We start from the raw sequence: 21,885 nt of genomic DNA, 5'->3' as shown, positions 1-21,885 counted from the left end.
TGTATTTTTTACTTACTCCCAAGGCTGTTTGTATCTAAGTTGATATTTAGCCACACCATGTTGGTGTTTTGTAACATCTTATTTTTAGTGGGTTGTTAGCCCAACACTCAACCTCCAACCTGGAGGACCAGGACATACACTATGGACAATTTAGTTTATGCAATTCACCTATTGCACGTCTTTGGAAAACCCATGCCAACACAGGGAGAACATGCACACTCCACACAGAAATGCCAACTGACCCAGCAGAGACTAAAACTAGTTCTTCTAGTACCTTCTAGTCTTATAGTAATTATTACCTTCTTGCTGTAAGACGGCAGTGCTAACCACTGCTCCACCATGTCACCCCTGTGTGCATATCAATTAAGAAAAATGTATATAAGCATAATGTAACTTTTCTCTTTTGTCAGATGGGTTCAGGTCACAAGCAAAATCATCACCTTGTGTCACATAACATATATCGACCAATCAGCACAGATGTCAAGGCAGAATTTCTAGCGCAACCAATCTTTTTTTTTTTAGTGTTCAGCTTTAATGGACAGGACAGTATAGAGTATTGACAGGAAAGCATGGGGATCAGAGAGAGGGGAAGGATCAGCAGGTCCAAGATGCAGGAATCGAACTTGGGTCGCCGTAAGCACCGGAGTGCATGTGCCGACGCACTAACCACTACACCACTGCCGTCAACGCAACTAATCATTTCAAACAGACATGATGAATCGTTTAAAGAAATTAAAATGCTACGTTCAGAGAACTTAAAATATTAAGTTTTTTGCTGCCTAATATGAGTAAGTTTAACCTGTTAAAGTTTTGATGCCTAAACTGGGCATTTTAAGTATAGTAAAGTTTTATTAACTTAATATCTTTAGTAATGACAACAGCGGGTTTACAGTGTATACGCCCCATGTAGGGGTAAAGTTTAAGAATGTTTGAGTCAATACTTCAAATGCCAAATGTATTCCTACATCAGTAGTTCTGATAAGAATTAGTCTGAAGCTTTTTAAATTACATTCATTAACATTTATTGGCTAAAAAACAAACTTTCAAGGGGCTTCAAGATTACTTGGATGAAACAACTAATAAAACATTTCACATTTTAGTTAAACCCCTTAACAGATGTTCTTCAGGTTGGGGAAAGTTCTCTCAAAAATCTGAATATGATTTTCTAAACCCGGTAATCTTTATTAATAAATAAATATACCAATTGATCATCACTCAATTGCTCAATTACTTTGATTTTATTGCTTTATCAAGGGTCTCCAATCCGGAATAAATCGGTAAACATTAGGCTATATTATTTTAATTTACACAATAACCTTCTGTTCTCTGATCTACGTAGCTGCTGTATGGAGAGTCAGCTGCAGGTGGGGCCAGTGGGTAAATCTTGGGCAGTTACGCGCTACTTTGCCTTTGTAAACTAAGGCGCACCAAGTAGAGCTCTTCATTTTCTTTAGCACCTTACCATGGGAGTTACACATCATTTAAACAGAGAAGCGGAATATCCTTTGATGAATAATTTTTATTTCTGATATCCTTAACTATGCACTGATCCGTTGGTTTCTTGAACCATGCGCCTGGACCCCTGCGACGATGCGTTGGCTCGTTTTGTTTTTTGGGGGTGTCCTTGTGGGTAAGAAATATATATTATTAAAAAGAAATCGCAAAGCCTTTATTGTAAATGCTCCAGGTGCAGTATAATATGCAGCACTGTCAATGTTCTTTGTCATCAAACATGTTGTATGCAATATGAAATGGAAATCTGGCAAAAACTTTTAAACAAACAAAAGAAAAACTTTTTTGTGGTGATAATGGGACAGAGTTAGTTTTTTTTTTTTTTTGCAGTTGTTGTTGTATATATTAGTTTTACTCAGTGAATATTATTATTAATTTTACTTTCTTATAAATTTTTTTTTTTATATAATTGTTCTGTATGAAACATACAGTATGTATTATCAAAGGTTAATAGGAGTTAACTTGAATTACTTTGGTCAAGCTGTTTGACCATGTTTTAATATGTAGTATTTGACTTTTTGTTTCTTTTTTAGTCTCTTCCTAATAATTTACAGAGTAATTTACATGGAACGAATGTAAATGGAATGCTAAAACTAGATGCTTCATCACACATTACACATAACTTTTATATTTTAGTATTTATTAGTTTAATTTAGAAATAAAGGGTTTCTTCAGTTTTACAAAACAAAACTTTTGAACTTTATTTTCAATGCATGCCATGACACACAGCCTACACAGCCTACAACAGTTAAAAACAAAACAATTGGCTTTGGATGATGTTAAAGGTTCTAGCCTTAAGCAAAGGAGTGGTTTGAGGACAAAAAACCTGACAAATGTATAGAAATACCACATCTAAACAAGGTCTTTAGGTGTACAAAACCCTATAAGTTGAGTAACTCACTCCAGTCTGTTAAAAATATATTGCTTCTGTTTTTAATAGAAACTCTTTTTGTAATTTCTAGAAAATAATGTAATGTACATGTAATAATTGTAAAATTAATATTCGGACTATTACACTGAATGACTATAAAGGGAATTATTTCAAGCATTTTTTTTTGCGTTATTTGAAATCAATCATTGTTTTACATCTGTTTTCCTGTATAAAGTCACTTTTGTAAATATGATGCAGACCCAAAATATTCTGTCTTTGCTTCTAATGCAGAGTTGCTGATTTCAAAGCTTTGCTACATCTGTGGAGCAATAACAATGCGGTTTAGCTACATTAAATCATCTTTATAAATCCTTTTTTCAATCAATCCTTTCCGGTTCACACTCAGTTACTTGGAGGAAATGGTAAAATATACACTTTTGTTTGTACTTTCAATGTTACAGCTCAGGGTTTCTGACTTGCTGGAGGCTTGACATTCTTTCTGTACCATTGTTGTCAGGTCCAGAGTTTGTTTTCATGAAACTTTTTTATATCAAAATATTCCATTTAAAGTCTACTTTTTTTGGAGAGCCGAGATGTAGCATGTATCAGAACATGACATCACTTGTCAAACAGACCCATGGCTTCTCAGAGAAATTCCAATCTAATGATATGATCAAAGCTGCTTATATCTTAGCTAACCTGACAAAGACTTTGCTGAAAGACATTCAGTGCAACCCGTACAGAGATGGAATGGCTTACGATTCATTGTACCATCTCATCTAGGCACATCAACCATTACAGGCAAGAATCTTAGAGGTGTATTTAATGATTTGTGATTCTTCACAGACCACATCATTTTAACTGCTTTTACAGATTTGCCTTACATTTGGAAGATCTGGTGTTTCCTATCGGAGTATGCTACACAACTCCTTGTCTTGTTTACATTTAGTTTTACCCAGCCTGAATAATTGCAATGCACTCTTGGTAGACATTGTAGCAAGCACTACCAAACTTCTGCAACTGATCCAGATTGTAGCAGTCATTAGATTGTTCAGTGCATCTCTGTTATCACATTTCCCTTGTTGCTAGTACATACCCGTATCAAAATCAGGGAACAAATTTTGCCCACAAAACAAACAATGGCTCTGTATCTCTATACCTTAACTCACTACTTCAGACATGTGTGCTCTCCAGAAGCTTGCACAAGTGAACAGTCCATGTCAACTCAAGCAGTCTTAAAATCTGCATATTTTCCACAGAAATTTGCAATGCTAGCACATTTTGTTATTGTTTAGGTAATCAATTAATCTGTGGAAGGGTCTCAGCAACTAAAGTCCTCTTTTCATTTTAAATTCAATCTATTTTTCTATTTATTTGTTTAAAAATCTTACCTTGTGATACTGTGATAAACTGATGCACGCTATGCTTAAAAATTGGTCCTATTTCATTTGTTTAATTGCTTCTGTTCTTCTCATTTGTTTGTCTTATTAGATAAACCCATCTTCTAAATGAATGTAGGTAATCTAAACGTGTTTCTCTTTTCCAGCCCCATTTGAAGTGAATGCCCCTGATAAACATCTGCTGGCTCTCAGAGGTCATTCAGCTGTTCTGGGCTGTGAATTCACACCAGACCTTAACCTCTCCAACTTGGTGGTTACCTGGCAGCGAGAGGAGGACTCACAGGTCGTTCATAGTTTCTATTATCAACAGGACCAATTGGAGAGACAGAGTCCAGAATACCATAGTCGGACTTCACTGTTTGTTACAGAGCTTCATAAGGGAAATGCATCTATCAGAATAGCAGCAGTTAGCTGGAAGGATGCTGGCCGGTACCTGTGCATAGTGAGCAATACAAAGGGAACAGGAAGAGCCTCAATGGAAGTGACTTATGGAGGTATGACTATGATGGATGAATATGGATGACCCTTATTGTACAATACTTGTAGGAGCTCCTAGATCCCCAAAACAAACATATAAAACAAATCTGTTTACACTGTCAGAAATAAAGGTACAAGAGAGTTCACTGGGGTTGGTGCACAGGTACACGTTTGAGTCTATAGGGTCCATGTGCCTCAGGTACAGTGTTCAGCATAATTTAGGACACCCCATTTTGAAAAGTAATGTTTTTCTCCATTTCTCTGTGAATATAGGCTATGTATTTAGTGCATTTAAACAAAACAGATTTATAAAACAGATATAGTTATTAAAATAATATTTTAGTCACCAAACATATTTAGAAATAGAAAGATCATAAAATTAAATTCAAGTAAAATATTGCAAATATATATATATATATATATATATATATATATATATATATATATATATATATATACAACCTACAAAATTTCAACTAAATTTCTTAATTTTTTTGCTTGTCTTGATTTTTCCTCTTTTTTAAATTATGTTTAATATTTTTCTATAACATAAATTTGGGTGTACTAGTTTTTGGACAGTTATTGTAAGTTATTTTGTTAGATAAGCTCTAGATTTGGCTTCTGTACTGACTAATCTAATGTATATGCACAAATATAATATTGTATAGTTTCCATGATCCTATGATCTCAGACCCCCTGTCATGCTACATGACCAGGCCTAAGCCTTGGGCTCAAGTATCTCCGAACCTGGGGTTTCTCTCCTGGGACAGCATGCCAAATCTGCAAATTAAATAAAGCAATAGCTAAGTGTCTCTTGAAACACTTTCCAAAACATATGTTTGTTGGGGAATTTGGTTTATTCAACACCAGGGCTTAGAACCAAGAACTGTTTCCTATTTAGTATGAGTCTTTTTTTCTTGAATATTGCAATGAATTGCATTCTGTTCTATGTCAATTCACACTCCACTGACAGATTACAAACAATATGGACAATCCCCAGATTAAATTCCACAATTTTTTAGACATTGACTCTGACCAACACTATCAAATCCCAACAGATGTAGGGGTTTACAATAGAAAAGATGACCAACTTGATACTTACTGTATGTCATACTTTGAGAGAGGTTCAAAGATATCTCAAAAAGGGTTATAAACTTGTTTTGTTTTTCAGTACAGTACAGTTGATTGTGAATGTCTTTTTCAGCACTTTATTCAGAGCCCAGATTGAGTATCCATCTAAACTCATCTGCATTGACAGTGGAGTTTGAGACGGAGGGTTTTCCCAAGCCTGAGGTGATCTGGGTGGATGAACACGATCAGACCCTCAGTTGCCCCCTGGAGCTCCTCAAGCACACAGAAGATGGGCTTTATTTAATAAAAAGCAGATATGAAGTCAAGAAGCAAGTGGTTAATGTAACATTTACACTAAAGAACCACCTTCTGAACCAGAATATCCATAGGCCGGTGACCTTCAGCTATGGTAAGGATTTCTCTTTGTGTGTGAAATGTGTGTGTGTGTGTGTGTGTGTGTGTGTGTGTGTGTGTGTGTGTGTGTGTGTGTGTGTGTGTGTGTGTGTGTGTGTGTGTGTGTGTGTGTGTGTGTGTGTGTGTGTGTGTGTGTGTGTGTGTGTGTGTGGAAGTGACGGTTTGAGACATGTCAGAGATTACTTCATACACTTTAGCAATGTTTCACTTGTCAGAAGTGATTTGTTGTCATAGTCCTCCCTGCTATTTAACATCACAGAATTACTTTATCTCACTCAGGTTGGATTTTAGAAATACCAAACCACACATTTATGTCATAATTTTAGACGTACTGTGTGTTTTGACAGGGGATCTGCATCTACAGACTTGATTGTGTTTATAAATGATGGTAGAACATTAGTAGGGCTCAACTAAGGGTGTGTTCTGAGTAATTGTTGATGGTAATAGTTTGGGTGTGACATCTGTGCATTGCTTTAGCAATAGTCAAAACTAATCTATTGTAATGAATAAGACACCTGTGGTTTTAAATAAGATTAGGGTGGTTTTGTGGTGCACATTTTTATGAGTGAAAAGAGATTTGAATCACACTTTGAATTGAAATGCTAGGAAATTGGGATTAACTCTTTTAACTACACCAACTATTATGAAACAGGAAAGATTAATTCAGAGATTTTAGATGGTTTGTTAAGATTAAGCCAAGCAAATTTTAATTTACCCATGCAAGAACAATAAGATCTTGCTAAATCAGCATTTGTAGCAATCATTTATTCATTTTCCCTCAGCTTAGTCCCTTTATTCATCAAGCGTTGCCACAGCAGAACAAACCGCCAACTTATCCAGCATATGTTTTAGACAGTGGATGCTCTTCCAGCTGGAACCCATTAAGAGAAAACATCCATACACACTCAGTAACACACATTTGCTACGGCCAATTTTGTTTATTCAGTTCACCCATGCCACATGTCTGGAGGAAAGGAAATGCCAACATGGGGAGAACATGCAAACTCCACACAGAAATGCCAACAGACCCAGCCGGGACTTGAACCAGTGACCTTCTTGCTGTGAGGCAACAGTGCTAGCCACTGAGCCATCGTGGTACCCCTTGTAGCAATTAATAGTACTTAAAAAGTGTGTAAGAATAAAATGACAATGAGTAAAGACTAAAATGAAAAAGATCTAAATGAAAAAGTTTACTTAAAATACAAAGCAGTACCTTGGGTTCAGTCAGAATGACCTCTAAACAACTTAAAGTCAAACCTTTCATACACTTTAATTTGACTGCTTTTCATTATTTTGCTTATTGTCTGTCATCACAGCTGTGCTTTATATGTTAATCAAGTTTTGCCATCTTAATGTCTGAGATGGTGCTGTGTCCCTCACCCATCCCCATCCGCATCCGCTCAATCCGTGGTCTGTGTGAGTCCTAATGCCCCTGTAAAGTGAAGGGGACACTACACTGTGAGTGAGCGCTGTCTTTCGGACGAGACGTTAAACCAAGGTCCTGACTCTCTGTGGTCATTAAAAATCCCATGGCACTTCTCGTAAAAGAAGGTGTTATTCGGCGTCCTGGCCAAAGTCCCTCAATCGGCCCTTACCCATCATGGCCTCCCAATCATCCCCATCCACCGAATTGGCTCTATCACTGTCTCTTTACTCCACCAATAGCTGGTGTGTGTTGAGTGCACTGGCGCCTTTGTCCTTTGGCTGCCGTCATATCATCGAAGGGGATGCTGTACACTGGTGATGGTGTAAAGAGGCTCCCCTCATGATTGTGAAGCGCTTCAGGTGAATGGCCACACACAATAAATGTGCTATAGAAATACACATTACATTACATTGAGTGCATTGTGTCTGACATTACATCACTGAGTGATGCAATCTCAGCTTGCACAATAAAGGGAGCATCCAGATACTATTGCTTTCGCTTGTTTTTATTTTAATTTTTTGCAGTTAAAGATTTAAAATAAAACTACTTGTTCACTGTACTTGTTCACATTTAGCTCAGGTTTTATCCATTCACAGTAAGGTTATTAATCTTTTCATAGTTGATGAGCATCTTACTAACAAATAGTGTGAGCAGAATATTCTGCACTTTAAAAAGGGATTAGTTGACATTATTTAAAAGTGGGTAAACTGCATATATAAATTATGAATAATTATAAAACTTAAGCTAACCACTCCAGTTACAAATAGGTTTACTCAATTTTTAAAGTAAAATAAGTATACACACACACATTCACACACACACACACACACACCCATGTAGTAGTGGGCTGCATAGGTGTAGCTCAATCAACAGGCTTGGGAAACACTATATATAGCAGATATAATTAGCAGCGCTGGGTTTTTCCCTAAAACTTAAACATCTTTCAACAGAGGAAATGTGTTTGGGATTAAAGCAGTAGCTCACTCTTTTTTTTCAACTGAATATTCTGTCATTCCTTACTCATCTTTTATTTTGTTTCAAACCTGTTTGACTGTCTTTATTCTGTTAAACACAAAAGAAGATATTATGAAGAAAGCTGAACTTCTAACCATTCAATTCAATAGTATTTGTTTTCCTACTATAATTTAGATCATTCCAGTAGCTTTCTTCAGTATATCTTCTTTTGTGTTCAACAGAATGAAGGAATGAATATAGCTTTTGAACCAAGGTGACTAAGTAATGTGTACAATTGTATTTGTGTGTGAATGATCCCTTTAAGTCATTTTAATTTCATTATTTTTTTTATTTGATTATTTTGTTATTTCCTGATTATGAATATTTTATTTTAGACCGCAGTCTCCAAGTTCAAATGTGATCGGGCTGCTTATGCTTTTTCAATATTTGTACAGCAGCCTCTGTAGCTTAGTTACTATCTACTGTACCAACATTTTCCATTAGTGCAGCTCCAGAGTTCAGACAGTTTTTTCTCTAATGGGTGTACATTTCTAAAGGTCAGATTGCAGACACGGTAAATGACATTTTAAATAACACATTTGGAAATAAACTACCCGACTAGTCAATATGGTCAGTGGTGTTAACAATAAAGATTTTTCGGTTCACAATTACTCTAAATCAGGCCATATGTCGATGATTAGTTGTGTCTTGTAAATGTAAAAATGATGCAATGCTTTTAATGCCCATCTTACCCAACCTCTAACCCTACCGTTTACAGTGACGTCACTAGCTCCATTAAGTGCACATTGCACCTCTGAGATATGCAGTCTCAGCTTGCAAATGCAAATCTGCATCCAGATTCTATTGAAAATGATGGTTCTAGTTAATTATAATCCAATGCTACGTCTTATATCTGTCTTTCCCAACCCTGATTTTAGAGGCACACCACAGAATATTTTGGGTATTTCCCTTATCTGAGCTTTTGGAGTCTCTTCTACAGTCTACAACAGTATTACCTAAATATTTTTGGCGGCATACCTACACTACACTTCACCAAACACACCTGAATCAACAGTCGATGTGATTCCAAAACCTAGGTTCATATAATAAAGACATCCGAAATATGTACTCTTGGGCTGCATCCCAGTCCAATTTTGCATACCCTTCACACGTTAACTTCCCTCCATCTCATTCCCTCGGATGTATGTGTCACACCCCTGGTTTGATCACGCCGCCTTTGTTTATGTTGTCATGTCATTAGCACGCGTGGATGTTTTGTTTTGGTCTGTCACCTTGTGCTCAACGTAATATTCCTCCCTCCCCCTTGTTACCTTATTTTACTATTATCATGATTTAATTAATCTCACCTGGATTCAGTTATGCTCCTTCCCCTATTTAGTTCCCTCTCGTGTGTCATCCTGTGTCAGATCGTTGTGTGTCAGTCCGTGTAACAGTCTACTGAGTTGTCTCTCTAGTCCTGTCGTGTTGGTTGGTGTTATCCCTTCCAGTTGTGTTTCGCCTGGCCGTCATCTAGCTTCTAGCGCTCTGTCCTTCTTGTGTGTTTTCCCTTTTGGCTCATATCCCTCTGTTCTCAGGCACCATCATCCCCTCCGCACTGAGTTCTCCGACATCACCTGCCGTCCGACTTCCCCTCTCCCTCGCTCGCTCTCGTCGGTCACATCCAAAACAGCCGGGCCATAGTGCGCCCTCTACCGGAGGAGTTTGTAAGGACATTCTTTTCTCAATATATTTTTTGCTGTCTTAACCCCGGCCGTTTTTTTGTTGTTTTTTCTCCTTGTGTGCAGCGCGCCACTGGCCGAAAGACTCTGTTTTTTCCCCCTCGGAAATTTTTATTTTTCTCTTTTCAAACCCGGTAACGGAGGAGGTCCTAAGACTATTTATTTGATCTTTTTGGATTTTTGTGTTATTTTTTGGCTGTTATTTTGTGGCCCTGACTACTGCCTTTGCTGTTCATTAAAATCTTTACTTTGAACCTGCATTTGTGTCCTTCCAGTCCCATTCCTGACAGTACGATCTGACCAGAGAATGGACGCAGCAGGTTCAGACACGGTCAGAACTGCAGTCATCCAGCAAGGTGCACTCTTAGGCCAGCATGAGGCTAGATTAACCAACACCACCAGGGAGGTGGAATTCCTGGCCAATCAAGTGGCAGAGCTAACTGCACTCGTCCAGGACCTACAGCATGAGGCAGCCCAGGGGGGTCCTCTCCGTCATCATGATCCGGAGCCCCGTTGCAACAACCCTCCACCCTACAACGGAGACCCTAATTCCTGTAGAGCCTTCTTGTCTCAGTGTGCAGTGGTTTTCACCTTACAACCACGCACTTATGCATCTGAGGAATCTAAAGTGGCGTTTGTATTGACCCTCCTCACCGGTAAAGCTCGCGACTGGGGAACGTCAGTGTGGGAGACTAGAGCCCCTTGCTGTGCTTCGTTTGAAGACTTTCGCCAAGAAATGGTGAGATTATTTGACCGATCAGTCCGGGGCCAGGAAGCAGCGGACCAGCTGGCACGTCTACGCCAGGCAGGACAATCCGTTACTGAATATGCCATCGCCTTCAAGACTCTGGCGGCCTCCTGTGACTGGAACGAGGGCGCGTGCAGGTCTATGTTCCGCGCCGGGTTACAGGATGACATTCAGGACGAGCTGGCCACACAGGATCTTCCCCAGGACCTTGATGACCTAGTTAACATGGCCCTGCGGATTGAGGGACGTCTCCATCGTCGTCGTCAGCGTCTAACGGTTCGCCCCCCATGGAGAGTGGAGGATTCCCGTCCAGTCTTGGCTGCAGAAGCATCTGGTTCTGCTCCAATGGATCCGGAGCCCATGCAAGTAGGGCGTCTTCGTCTTACCCCACTACAGAGACAGCAACGCTTCGTCCAGGGACTCTGCCTTTACTGTGGGAAGCCTGGACATTTTGCTGTAGCCTGCCCACTCAAACGCCAAGCCTCACCAGTGAAGAGGGGGATACTGGTGAGCACTACCCCTTTCCTACACTCTTCCTCCCGCACTCTTCTTCCTGTTTCTGTACACTTCAGTGATTCCTCTAATTCTTGTTCAGCCCTGGTTGACTCGGGGGCTGAAGGAAATTTTATGGACTCCTCCCTAGCTGCTTTGTGGGGAATTCCTGCTATCCCTCTTCCTGATCCTATCCCTGCTCGCTCCCTCAACGGCTCCCTTATAACCACTGTTTCCCATTCTACCCCTCCTATTAACCTGACTGTTTCAGGCAATCATCACGAGGTGACCACTCTGTTGCTTCTGGATTCCCCGAGTGCCTCCATAGTGTTAGGGCACCCGTGGTTAGTAAAGCATGGTCCTCATGTTGATTGGTCTGGTAATACCATTTTATCTTGGAGCCAGTATTGTTTGTCTTCTTGTCTGGGCAGTGCCCCTTTTCCTGTTTCTGTGTCCTCTGTGTTACAGGCAGAGGCTGCTGATCTGACTGGGGTCCCGGTGGAGTACCACGGCCTGCGCCAGGTGTTTAATAAGTCCCGGGCCACTTCCTTGCCTCCTCACAGACCATACGATTGTGCCATCGAGCTCCTCCCAGGCACTTCTCCGCCTAAGGGACACTTGTTTTCCCTTTCTGGTCCAGAGAGAGAGGCTATGGACAGGTACATTAATGAATCCCTTAAAACCGGTCTCATCCGACCCTCCTCGTCTCCTGCAGGTGCTGGATTCTTCTTTGTTAAGAAGAAGGATGGCTCCCTGCGTCCATGCATTGATTATCGAGGGCTCAACGACATTACCGTTAAAAACGGGTACCCCCTACCTCTCATGTCGTCTGCTTTTGAGCTGTTGCAGGGAGCCAAGGTATTCACCAAACTTGACCTCAGGAATGCCTACCATCTTGTCCGCATACGTGAGGGGGATGAGTGGAAGACAGCCTTTAACACCCCTACGGGACACTTTGAATACCGGGTCTTACCGTTCGGTCTGACCAACGCCCCGGCTGTCTTTCAGGCCCTGGTTAATGATGTGTTGAGAGACATGGTTAATCGTTTTGTCTTTGTGTATCTCGATGATATTTTGATCTTTTCCCCGTGCCTGCATATACATATTCAACACGTACGCCAGGTGCTACAATGGTTGTTGGAGAACCAACTTTATGTCAAGGCGGAGAAGTGCGTTTTCCATGCCCAGTCAATTCCGTTTCTGGGGTTCATCATCTCAGCGGGAGAGATCCAGGCAGATCCCTGTAAGATAAGGGCTGTTGCCGAGTGGCCAACCCCTGACTCTCGCAAAGCTCTGCAGCGGTTCCTGGGCTTTGCAAACTTTTACCGGCGATTCATCAGGAACTTCGGCCAGATTGCTGCACCTTTAACAGCACTCACCTCTCCCAAGGTATGGTTCAAGTGGAATAGTGATGCACAGGTGGCCTTTGATGAATTGAAGTCCCGTTTTGTCTCTGCTCCTGTTTTGTCCATTCCAGATCCTGAACAAAAATTTATTGTTGAGGTGGATGCATCTGATGTCGGGGTAGGCGCAGTTCTATCTCAGAGGTCTTGCCTGGACGGGAAAGTACATCCGTGTGCCTTCTTTTCCCACCGCCTAAACCCTTCGGAACGGAATTATGACGTAGGGAACCGAGAATTATTGGCAGTCAGGCTGGCTCTGGGGGAGTGGCGTCATTGGCTAGAAGGGGCAGCCCAACCTTTCCTGGTCTGGACGGATCACAAGAATCTCGAATATATCCGTTCAGCCAGGAGGCTGACCCCTCGACAGGCTCGCTGGGCCCTCTTCTTTGACCGCTTTAAATTTACCCTATCATTCAGACCTGGAACCAAGAATGTCAAGCCCGATGCCCTCTCCCGTCTCTTTGAGGCCCCAGGAAAGGAGAAATCGGTTGATGCCATTTTACCAAAAGAAATGGTGGTGGCGTCTATCTCCTGGGACATTGAGAGACGGGTGGAGAAGGCCATACAAAAGATCTCAGTTCCAGGGAGGGTCCCAGCGGGCCGTCTGTTTGTTCCAACCAGACTTCGCTCAGAGGTCATCCAGTGGGGACACTCGTCCAGGCTAGCCTGTCACCCAGGAGTGCGGAGATCGCTGGCTATGATTCACCAACGATTCTGGTGGCCATCCATGGCCAAGGACGTCAGGCAGTTTGTGGCGGCTTGTTCTGTTTGTGCCCAGAACAAGACTTCTAATGCACCTCCCGTTGGTCTGCTTCGCCCCCTACCCATCCCGTCCCGCCCATGGTCACACGTGGCCCTTGATTTTGTCACTGGTCTCCCAGAATCTAAAGGAAACACCGTCATTCTCACGGTGGTGGACCGTTTCTCTAAATCAGTCCATTTCATTCCCCTCCCCAAACTTCCTTCAGCCAAGGAGACTGCGCAAGTGGTGATTGATCACGTATTCCGGATTCATGGTCTTCCGGTTAATGTGGTTTCTGACAGGGGTCCCCAGTTTGTCTCCCGCTTTTGGAAGGAGTTCTGTCGACAGATCGGGGCTTCTACGAGTCTGTCATCAGGATTCCATCCTCAGACCAACGGGCAGTCTGAACGAGCCAACCAGGATTTGGAACGAACTCTCCGCTGCCTGGCGTCCCACAATCCTAGCTCCTGGTGCCAACAACTGTCGTGGGTCGAGTACGCTCACAACTCTCTTCCGTCGTCAGCTAAAGGTTTGTCCCCATTTGAGTGTTCAATTGGATTCCAAGCCCCTTTGTTTCCCTCACAGGAACCTGAAGCTGCCGTTCCGTCTGCCCTGGCTTTCGTTCGGCGGTGTCGACGCACCTGGAGGAAAGCTAGGGAGGCCTTGGTCCGAGTTGGCAGACGAACCAAAGCAGCGGCCGACCAACACCGGACTCCTGCCCCTCATTACATTTGTGGTCAAAGAGTATGGCTCTCCACCAAGGACCTGCCTCTCAGGGTGCCTTCACGCAAGCTGGCCCCCAGGTTCATTGGTCCATATCAAATCACTAAAGTCTTGAGTCCGGTGGTGGTAAGGCTCAAGCTTCCCCCCAAGCTTGGTCGGGTACACCCTATTTTTCATGTATCTAGGGTTAAACCTGTGATGTATTCCCCCCTTGTCCCTTCTGCCCCTTCCCCCCCTCCCCCCCAACTAGTGGACGGCTTACCAGCCTACACAGTACGAAGGTTGCTTGATGTTAGACTCAGGGGCAGGGGTTTCCAGTATCTAGTGGACTGGGAGGGCTATGGTCCAGAGGAGAGGAGTTGGGTCCCAGCCCGGGACATACTTGATCAGGCGCTGGTCGAGGATTTCCATCGGCGACGAGGTAAGCCTCTCCCTGCAGCGCCTGGTGGCGCCCGTAGGGGGGGGGGGGGGGGGGGGTACTGTCACACCCCTGGTTTGATCACGCCGCCTTTGTTTATGTTGTCATGTCATTAGCACGCGTGGATGTTTTGTTTTGGTCTGTCACCTTATGCTCAACGTAATATTCCTCCCTCCCCCTTGTTACCTTATTTTATTATTATCATGATTTAATTAATCTCACCTGGATTCAGTTATGCTCCTTCCCCTATTTAGTTCCCTCTCGTGTGTCATCCTGTGTCAGATCGTTGTGTGTCAGTCCGTGTAACAGTCTTCTGAGTTGTCTCTCTAGTCCTGTCGTGTTGGTTGGTGTTATCCCTTCCAGTTGTGTTTCGCCTGGCCGTCATCTAGCTTCTAGCGCTCTGTCCTTCTTGTGTGTTTTCCCTTTTGGCTCATATCCCTCTGTTCTCAGGCACCATCATCCCCTCCGCACTGAGTTCTCCGACATCACCTGCCGTCCGACTTCCCCTCTCCCTCGCTCGCTCTCGTCGGTCACATCCAAAACAGCCGGGCCATAGTGCGCCCTCTACCGGAGGAGTTTGTAAGGACATTCTTTTCTCAATATATTTTTTGCTGTCTTAACCCCGGCCGTTTTTTTGTTGTTTTTTCTCCTTGTGTGCAGCGCGCCACTGGCCGAAAGACTCTGTTTTTTCCCCCTCGGAAATTTTTATTTTTCTCTTTTCAAACCCGGTAACGGAGGAGGTCCTAAGACTATTTATTTGATCTTTTTGGATTTTTGTGTTATTTTTTGGCTGTTATTTTGTGGCCCTGACTACTGCCTTTGCTGTTCATTAAAATCTTTAATTTGAACCTGCATTTGTGTCCTTCCAGTCCCATTCCTGACAGTATGTCATTGATTACTGTACACAAGTGTGCACTACTGGCAGAACATCTGAATGAGTTTAAATGAAACGCCCTAAATCCCCAATCCTGTTTTTTTCCTGCAGAGTTTAGCTCTAACCCAGATCAAAACATAAAAAATACCTAAACCAGTGGGAAGTTTCTAAAAATGGAGTGCAATGAAGCCTTGGTGTGCCTCTACAAAACAGGGTAGGTAAACACTGACCTATGTAGACATAATGGCCAGATAATCGCACATAATAAGCACAAGTGAATGTAATCAAGTTCCAGACTCTAGATTTTTTTTATTTTGTGAGTCATAAAATGGATATTTCTGTTCCTTAATGCTGATTGGTCAATAACTGTGCTGTAAATATTTGTTTTGTTTTATTTACATAAATATTTATGCGCTAACGGTTCATTCCACTGTGGCGACCCCAGATTAAAATAACTAAGCCTAAAAAAAATTAAGAAATGAATGAATATACGCTGTAAAAACTCTGTCATGTATTGTGACATGACCAAAAAAGTGCAAAAGGAACGTACATGATTACTACAATTAAGTGAATAATTACTTACACTCTTTACTTTTTACTTCCACCTTTCATTGACTTTTTTTTTACACATTTTACTGTTTTAAGCATTAGGGCCCTATCATACACCTGGCACAATAAGGCCCAAAAGACGTGTATGGTGCAGTGGTTTGTTGCTATTTTCAGACCAGTGCAACCCTAATTGTCCTGTTTTGCACCATGTTATTTAAATAGCAAATCCATTTGCACCGATTTGTGGACTCATGGGTGCGCAGGTGTGAAATGGAGCTGTGTTAAGGCACATTGTGCCTTGCTATTTTAAGGAATTGAAATAGATTGTGCCACTGACCAACTAAAAGCTGGTGTAAAGTCCACCACAGAGTGCGTTAGTTATGCACCTATGCAGGTCCAAATGCTTACACATGCTTACACACAGGATGTACAGCAATACACAAATATCTTCACATATGAAAAAAATTAAAGGAACAAATTGTTATTAAAAATTATTATTTTCTATATAAATATAAAAACCACTGCCTCAATGCTTTCTTCATCTTGCTGGGGCTTTTTGTTTCAGTTTATTCATGACAATTTGTATTTGTATAATGTTATTAGTAGTAATATTGTTTATTATATGTATGTATATTTATATTTGTTTTAATAAAAACAAGTTTAGATTTGTCCACCTGTCGGCTTTTGGAGACGTATGCATCACCATATGGGGCATAAGTATAGGCTGTGTAACGAATATGGAAGACCAGACACATAAATATTTTGCATTTTATTCCCCAACCAGCCAACTTTGCCCAGAGAAGGCTCGAAACCTGATTCTAAGGTATTTACGACCCAAAGGAATGTGCCATGCGGCATTAAACACAGGAACAACTTAGAAAGGACTCTTTAAACTGCTTGTTTAACACTGATGTTTTCATATAAACTTTACTCCCTTTATGTTTAATCATATGTTTTGCAAAGTTTCCCTTTCTCTTGTATTAATATTTTTGGTTTTAATACCCTTGCATATAATGTTTAACTGTACCTAGGCTAAGGATTCTCTTATACTGTTCAAGTTTGGACTTTTTGAAAAGCTTACTTGCTGTATAAATCGATCGTTGACATTTTATTTTAATTTGAGTGCAACATATTAACGTTTTAAGAGACTTTAACATTTCTGTCATTTGCATAAAATTTACCTATGCAAATTCTTCTGCCTCAGTAGCCCCGTTCAAATGAATCTTCCTCCCGCTAAGCTAGTCCGCTATATAATGTTCCAGAAGGTACACGAGCCTTGAAATCGGAATCATAACTCGCAACATTATAACGGCGGGAAAGGTGCGGGAAGAATAACCTTGAGCTAATTTACTACAGTAATAATAGTGTAGATATGCGAGCACTCTAATCTACATTATTATTATGATGTGCTACCTGTTTATTTGTGGAGAATAAACAAAGCATGAAAATGTAATTTATTACAGATATATTGGTGTAGAACACTGAGCAAATGTAATTTATTACAGCTGTGTGTTTGGATATCTGTTTCTTGACAACACTTTGTTATTATTGTTCATTTATAAGTTTGCTAGAAATTAGAACTGAATTGAGAAATAGTTTTGAAACAAATCTTTGTGCTTAACAAACTAAATTAAATATGTAGGCTAATTTTCAGTGGAGTACTTACAACACCATTTCTTTATCCACAAAAGTAAAGGAGTAAAGAATAAAAGTAAAGAGAAAGTAAAGAAGCCAAATGGAGGAGGCTCGTTCTATATCCCTGTGCTGCAGATGGTCTGTTTTCTCACTAGTGAAGAATTCAGTTTTTCCTCTTACAAAGTCTGCCATGTAAATAGTAAATGTGCCATGGCGTGACACAACTGACTCTTAAAGGGAATGCAAGATGAGACTCAGATTGGTTTATTGCATGTTATGCTCAAAACACACCCATAACTCATTAAGAGAATAAGCACAACCCTGTTAGACCATGCCTATTTGGGGTCTTAAATAAGTTACTGGTGTAAAGATGCAGAATTGTAAAAAATGTCATCTATATGGCCTTCATCTGCACAACCTGCAGTCAGAGGGTTTCAGTCACTGTGGAACACCTCAGCATTTTACAGAGTCAGTAAAGACTGGAAAGTTAAGCTGACAGTAAAATAAGGTTTGCCTGATAATTATGGAAACTACCAGAAGGTGTCCGATTAACAATAATAGCTGTGAGAAAACTGACAGTGCTCTGTAATTTGGATAAGCATTGTGTTTCAAATACCTTGTGTCTGCATCAGAATATGTGTGACTCATAAAACTACTCTTTTACTTCAAATAAGACTAAAGGAGTTTTTCTACTTTGTCAGATTGTCCTACCTCCCATTCAAAAAGTAGGTAGCACATTTTAATGATGCAATATGCTAACCATCAGATTTTGCTACCACCAGTGTAAATTGTAATGTGAAGCAGTGTGATATGAAGCTGTAATATTGCTCTAATCCCTAATCCCAACCTCAGAACCTTTCAAATGTGTTGGTAGCATAATCTGATGGGTAGGATAAAATGTCAGGACACTGACACAGCTTTCATGCGGTCAAAGGATTTTTTTGTTCCAAGAAACTGTATAATAAAGAATTTATTTACACAATATCCACAGGCCTGAAGAGCAAAATCAAAACAATTAAATACATTTAAAAAAATAATAATAATAACAATGCAGTTAAAAAAAAAGACAAAAAAAAAGCAGATAGCATGCAAGTAACCCCTCTCAAAAAAATGTAACTACACAACGCGACAACATGTAGCGCAAGCTCTGTGATTGCTCGGCTTGGTATGGTAACGAGTGTGGGTGGTGTTGAGAGCTGTGAACCTGATTGAGCAAGTGTCTAGATGGGATACAGCTGCGGTTATGCACATCAATATAGCATCGTTATTTGTAACATAATAACAATAATTCATATTTTTACAGTACTCTGACGGTTGGGTTTAGGGTTGGGGTGGGGGTTGGTATTAATAAAATACAATTTATTGGGTAATTTAATTAATAGCACAAATAATACTGGTACAACTTGTGTTTTTACGTCACTGTGACTGTTGGGTTTAGGGTTGGGGTAGAGGTAGACATCAATAAAATACAATAAATACGAAAGTTTAAAAAATAATCATTGTAAACTACCACCCGCAACCGTATCTGATCTAGCAACAACCAGTGTTTACAAGTGTCAAGTCCCAAGAAGGAGCTCCAGATAGAAACTGTTGTTATGTGTTTACCTTGTGATTAAAGTTGTTTCATGTCCGCCAGTTCCTGCCTCAGAATGAGAAAGTTTTAGCTACCTGTACATTAAGGTAGCGTTCAGGAAAAACAAAACACCCGTGAAGAGACTCGACACAGAGGAACATAAAAACCTGCTGCCAGCTAGTGTTTCAGAAGTGTTATTGCAGAGTGACACAAACAGCACACAGAAGTATAAATGCACGACTACATGCAAAAAATGCTCCATGGGTCACACTGATCACTCGACGCAGAAGTATAAACCAGCCTAAAGTCTTGATCTCGAAATTGATGAAATTGTAGAATTCTGTCAAATTTTGGTCTTTATAACTGCAAAAACATCATATGTTGTATTAAAAATATAACGCAAAAGAACGACTCTAGGTTGCATTTAACATTACAAGCTCTTATTTTGCTATCAGTCTTTTTTTTCATGTGTTTTATAGAGTATGAATGTGATCCGGATGTACTACATTCACCATGTTGTTATTATCACATGACCTTTCAGTGTGAGTTTCTTCTTAGCCTTTCACAAATGCTGTCCTGTGGCCTTATGGGATAGTCAAGTGTCCACTGTTTGTGCACTACAGAGTCTCATTGGTCGTACAGTAGGTTGTCAGTTTGTTTTTTCCAGCTCTTTTGAGTACTGTAAAGACACACTACCATTAAAAAAAAGACTTTTGCTCTTTGTTCAAACTACTTATTTAAAATGAGTTGAAACGACGCAATACTTGAGTTTTTTGGGTAACAACTTAATTATTTTTAAGTTCAATCCACTTAAATTTGTAATTTTTAATTTGTAAGTTTTAAGGTTACCACGGTTTGCAAAAGTCAAAATTTTAAAACTGCCAAAGTACTCTGTTATATCATTCCTAGGGTCTATGTAAGTGTTTGTTTGTTTTTCCACATGTTTTTCATAACTATTTTATTTAGTTTTTGAGGGCAACAGTATCTCCATAAAAGAAACCTAAACATCAAAAACTACTGGTGCAAAATATTTAAAATATTTCTTAAAAGAAAATATATTGTGTATAATAGGGAAAAGTTTTAGTTTTTTTACCCAGACATTTATAAAGATTAGATTTTAGAGCAGTAAACACAATACCGTGAAACAGTGATATTTTTATTTTATTAAGGTCATCTTAGCTTCAGAATTTTGTACCGGCCCATGTGTATTGGACAACATGAAGGAGTTGTGTGAAACCTACTTTTTTTTTTAAAGTGTACTGATTACTTCTGTTTACTATAGTGAGGAAGTATGTAAAGCAGCCCCAGTCTCTTTTTGGAAGGCTTGTTACACTTAGAAACCTTCTGTTGCTGTTCATACCATCACTCTCAGAAACTGTTTTTCAGTCATGGCAGGAGAGTTTGCAGGAACTCATATATTCATTGACATTTAAATGATAAACTTATAAAGTTGTCACTGTTGTTAGTTTTCTTAATGCTACTTGTCAATTGTTATATGTGGATTGAGTCAAAGACAGACGTGTAGCTTGATTTCTAGACAAATTTCCTGCAAAGGACAATAAAGTGCAATGCCAAATCTATTTTAAATCTTTTTCTGTTTCAGATGAGAACATAAAATCAAATCCAGGTACTGCCACAGTTGTTGTCCTCTCGTTGGTTTGTATTGTTCTGCTCATTGGAGTTATTTGGTTAACACTGGTGAGGCGAAAAAAGCTGGGATCAACTGGTGCGACGAACCATAACCATCAATGTAATACTTGAGCAGTTCTTCATGCATGTTTCAACTTGCTGCGATTCAAGGCTGATACATCACCTCACTGGCCGTGATGACAACACAAGCGGTGAGGTGGTTTTCTGTCACAATCAATCGTTTGTAAATTTCACAAGAAAGACTGAATAAACAATTTACACACATTCCAACAAGTCAATGACTCAGATGGAGTCACATCAGTGTACCGAAAGTCATTTCTTTACATTTGAAACATATTTATTTGTATGTTGTGTCAAAAATGTTTCATATTAAATATATAATATGTAATTTATTCCATTTATGTGCAGCTGTTCTTATACCTAGAGTTATAAATCTTCTTTTTTATCATGTTTATACTAAAGTGAAATATAATTTTGTCATGTACTTTTACAAAATTCTAGGCTTTCTACACTGAAATGTTAATAAATATAATTGAGGAGACAAGATTGCCCATTTTACATCCAATATTTTTTGGTGGTTGGCAGCGGAGTAAGTTTGGGTAAATATAATTGAGGCTTCTTGTTACCAGGCCCTTAAGTATATATGTACAGTGCGCAGCATAATTGAATACACCCCATTTTGAAAATGAAAATTTGTATCCATTTCTCAGTGAATATAGGCAATATATTTTGATGCATTTAAACAAATCAGATTTATTAAACATATTTATTTATTAAAATAATATTTATTTACCAAACATGTTGAGAAATTGAAAGATAATACAATTATTTCAAGCAAAATATTGCAAAGAAAATATGACAACCTACAAAATTTCAACTAAAACTTTCAATTTTCTGCTTCTCTTGATTTTTCCTTTATTATTCCTTTCCTTTTTTAATTTGTGTTTAATATTTTTCTATAACATATAAACACTTACATGTTATGATGTGGAGGAAGAATGAACTGGTCCATTTGAATCAACTATTTGGTTAAAGAATCAATATTTTTAATCACGGTGCAGTTTTGGATTTAAACCTCAGCTGGATGTTTCCATTCACTTAGTGCTGAGTTACACACTGCATGGAAGCTCAATTTCTAAAATCCATAATAGGGGCTCTTTAAATGAAAATTTCACTGGATTCATTTTAACTTCACCTATAATAATCTCTCTGTT

The 21,885-nt window shown here is 39.8% G+C and overlaps 1 protein-coding gene across 2 annotated transcripts; it reads left to right on the top strand.

Annotated features, from left to right (window-relative positions):
• Positions 1-1,439: 1,439 nt before the first annotated feature.
• zgc:172120 lies at positions 1,440-21,217 on the top strand. Of its 2 annotated transcripts, none has more exons than XM_087278640.1 (4): positions 1,440-1,630; positions 3,930-4,277; positions 5,465-5,740; positions 15,376-15,522. In XM_087278640.1, exons 1-4 carry the CDS (start codon positions 1,591-1,593, stop codon positions 15,414-15,416), a joined length of 705 nt encoding a protein of 234 aa, XP_087134766.1. In that variant the 5' UTR covers positions 1,440-1,590; the 3' UTR covers positions 15,417-15,522.
• Positions 21,218-21,885: the final 668 nt, after the last annotated feature.

This window comes from Danio rerio, chromosome 13 (assembly GCF_052040795.2).
Source record: "Danio rerio strain M-AB ecotype USA chromosome 13, GRCz13ab, whole genome shotgun sequence".
In the NCBI taxonomy this organism is placed as follows: Eukaryota; Metazoa; Chordata; class Actinopteri; order Cypriniformes; family Danionidae; genus Danio; species Danio rerio.
This window is presented reverse-complemented; position numbering and strand designations above follow the sequence as displayed.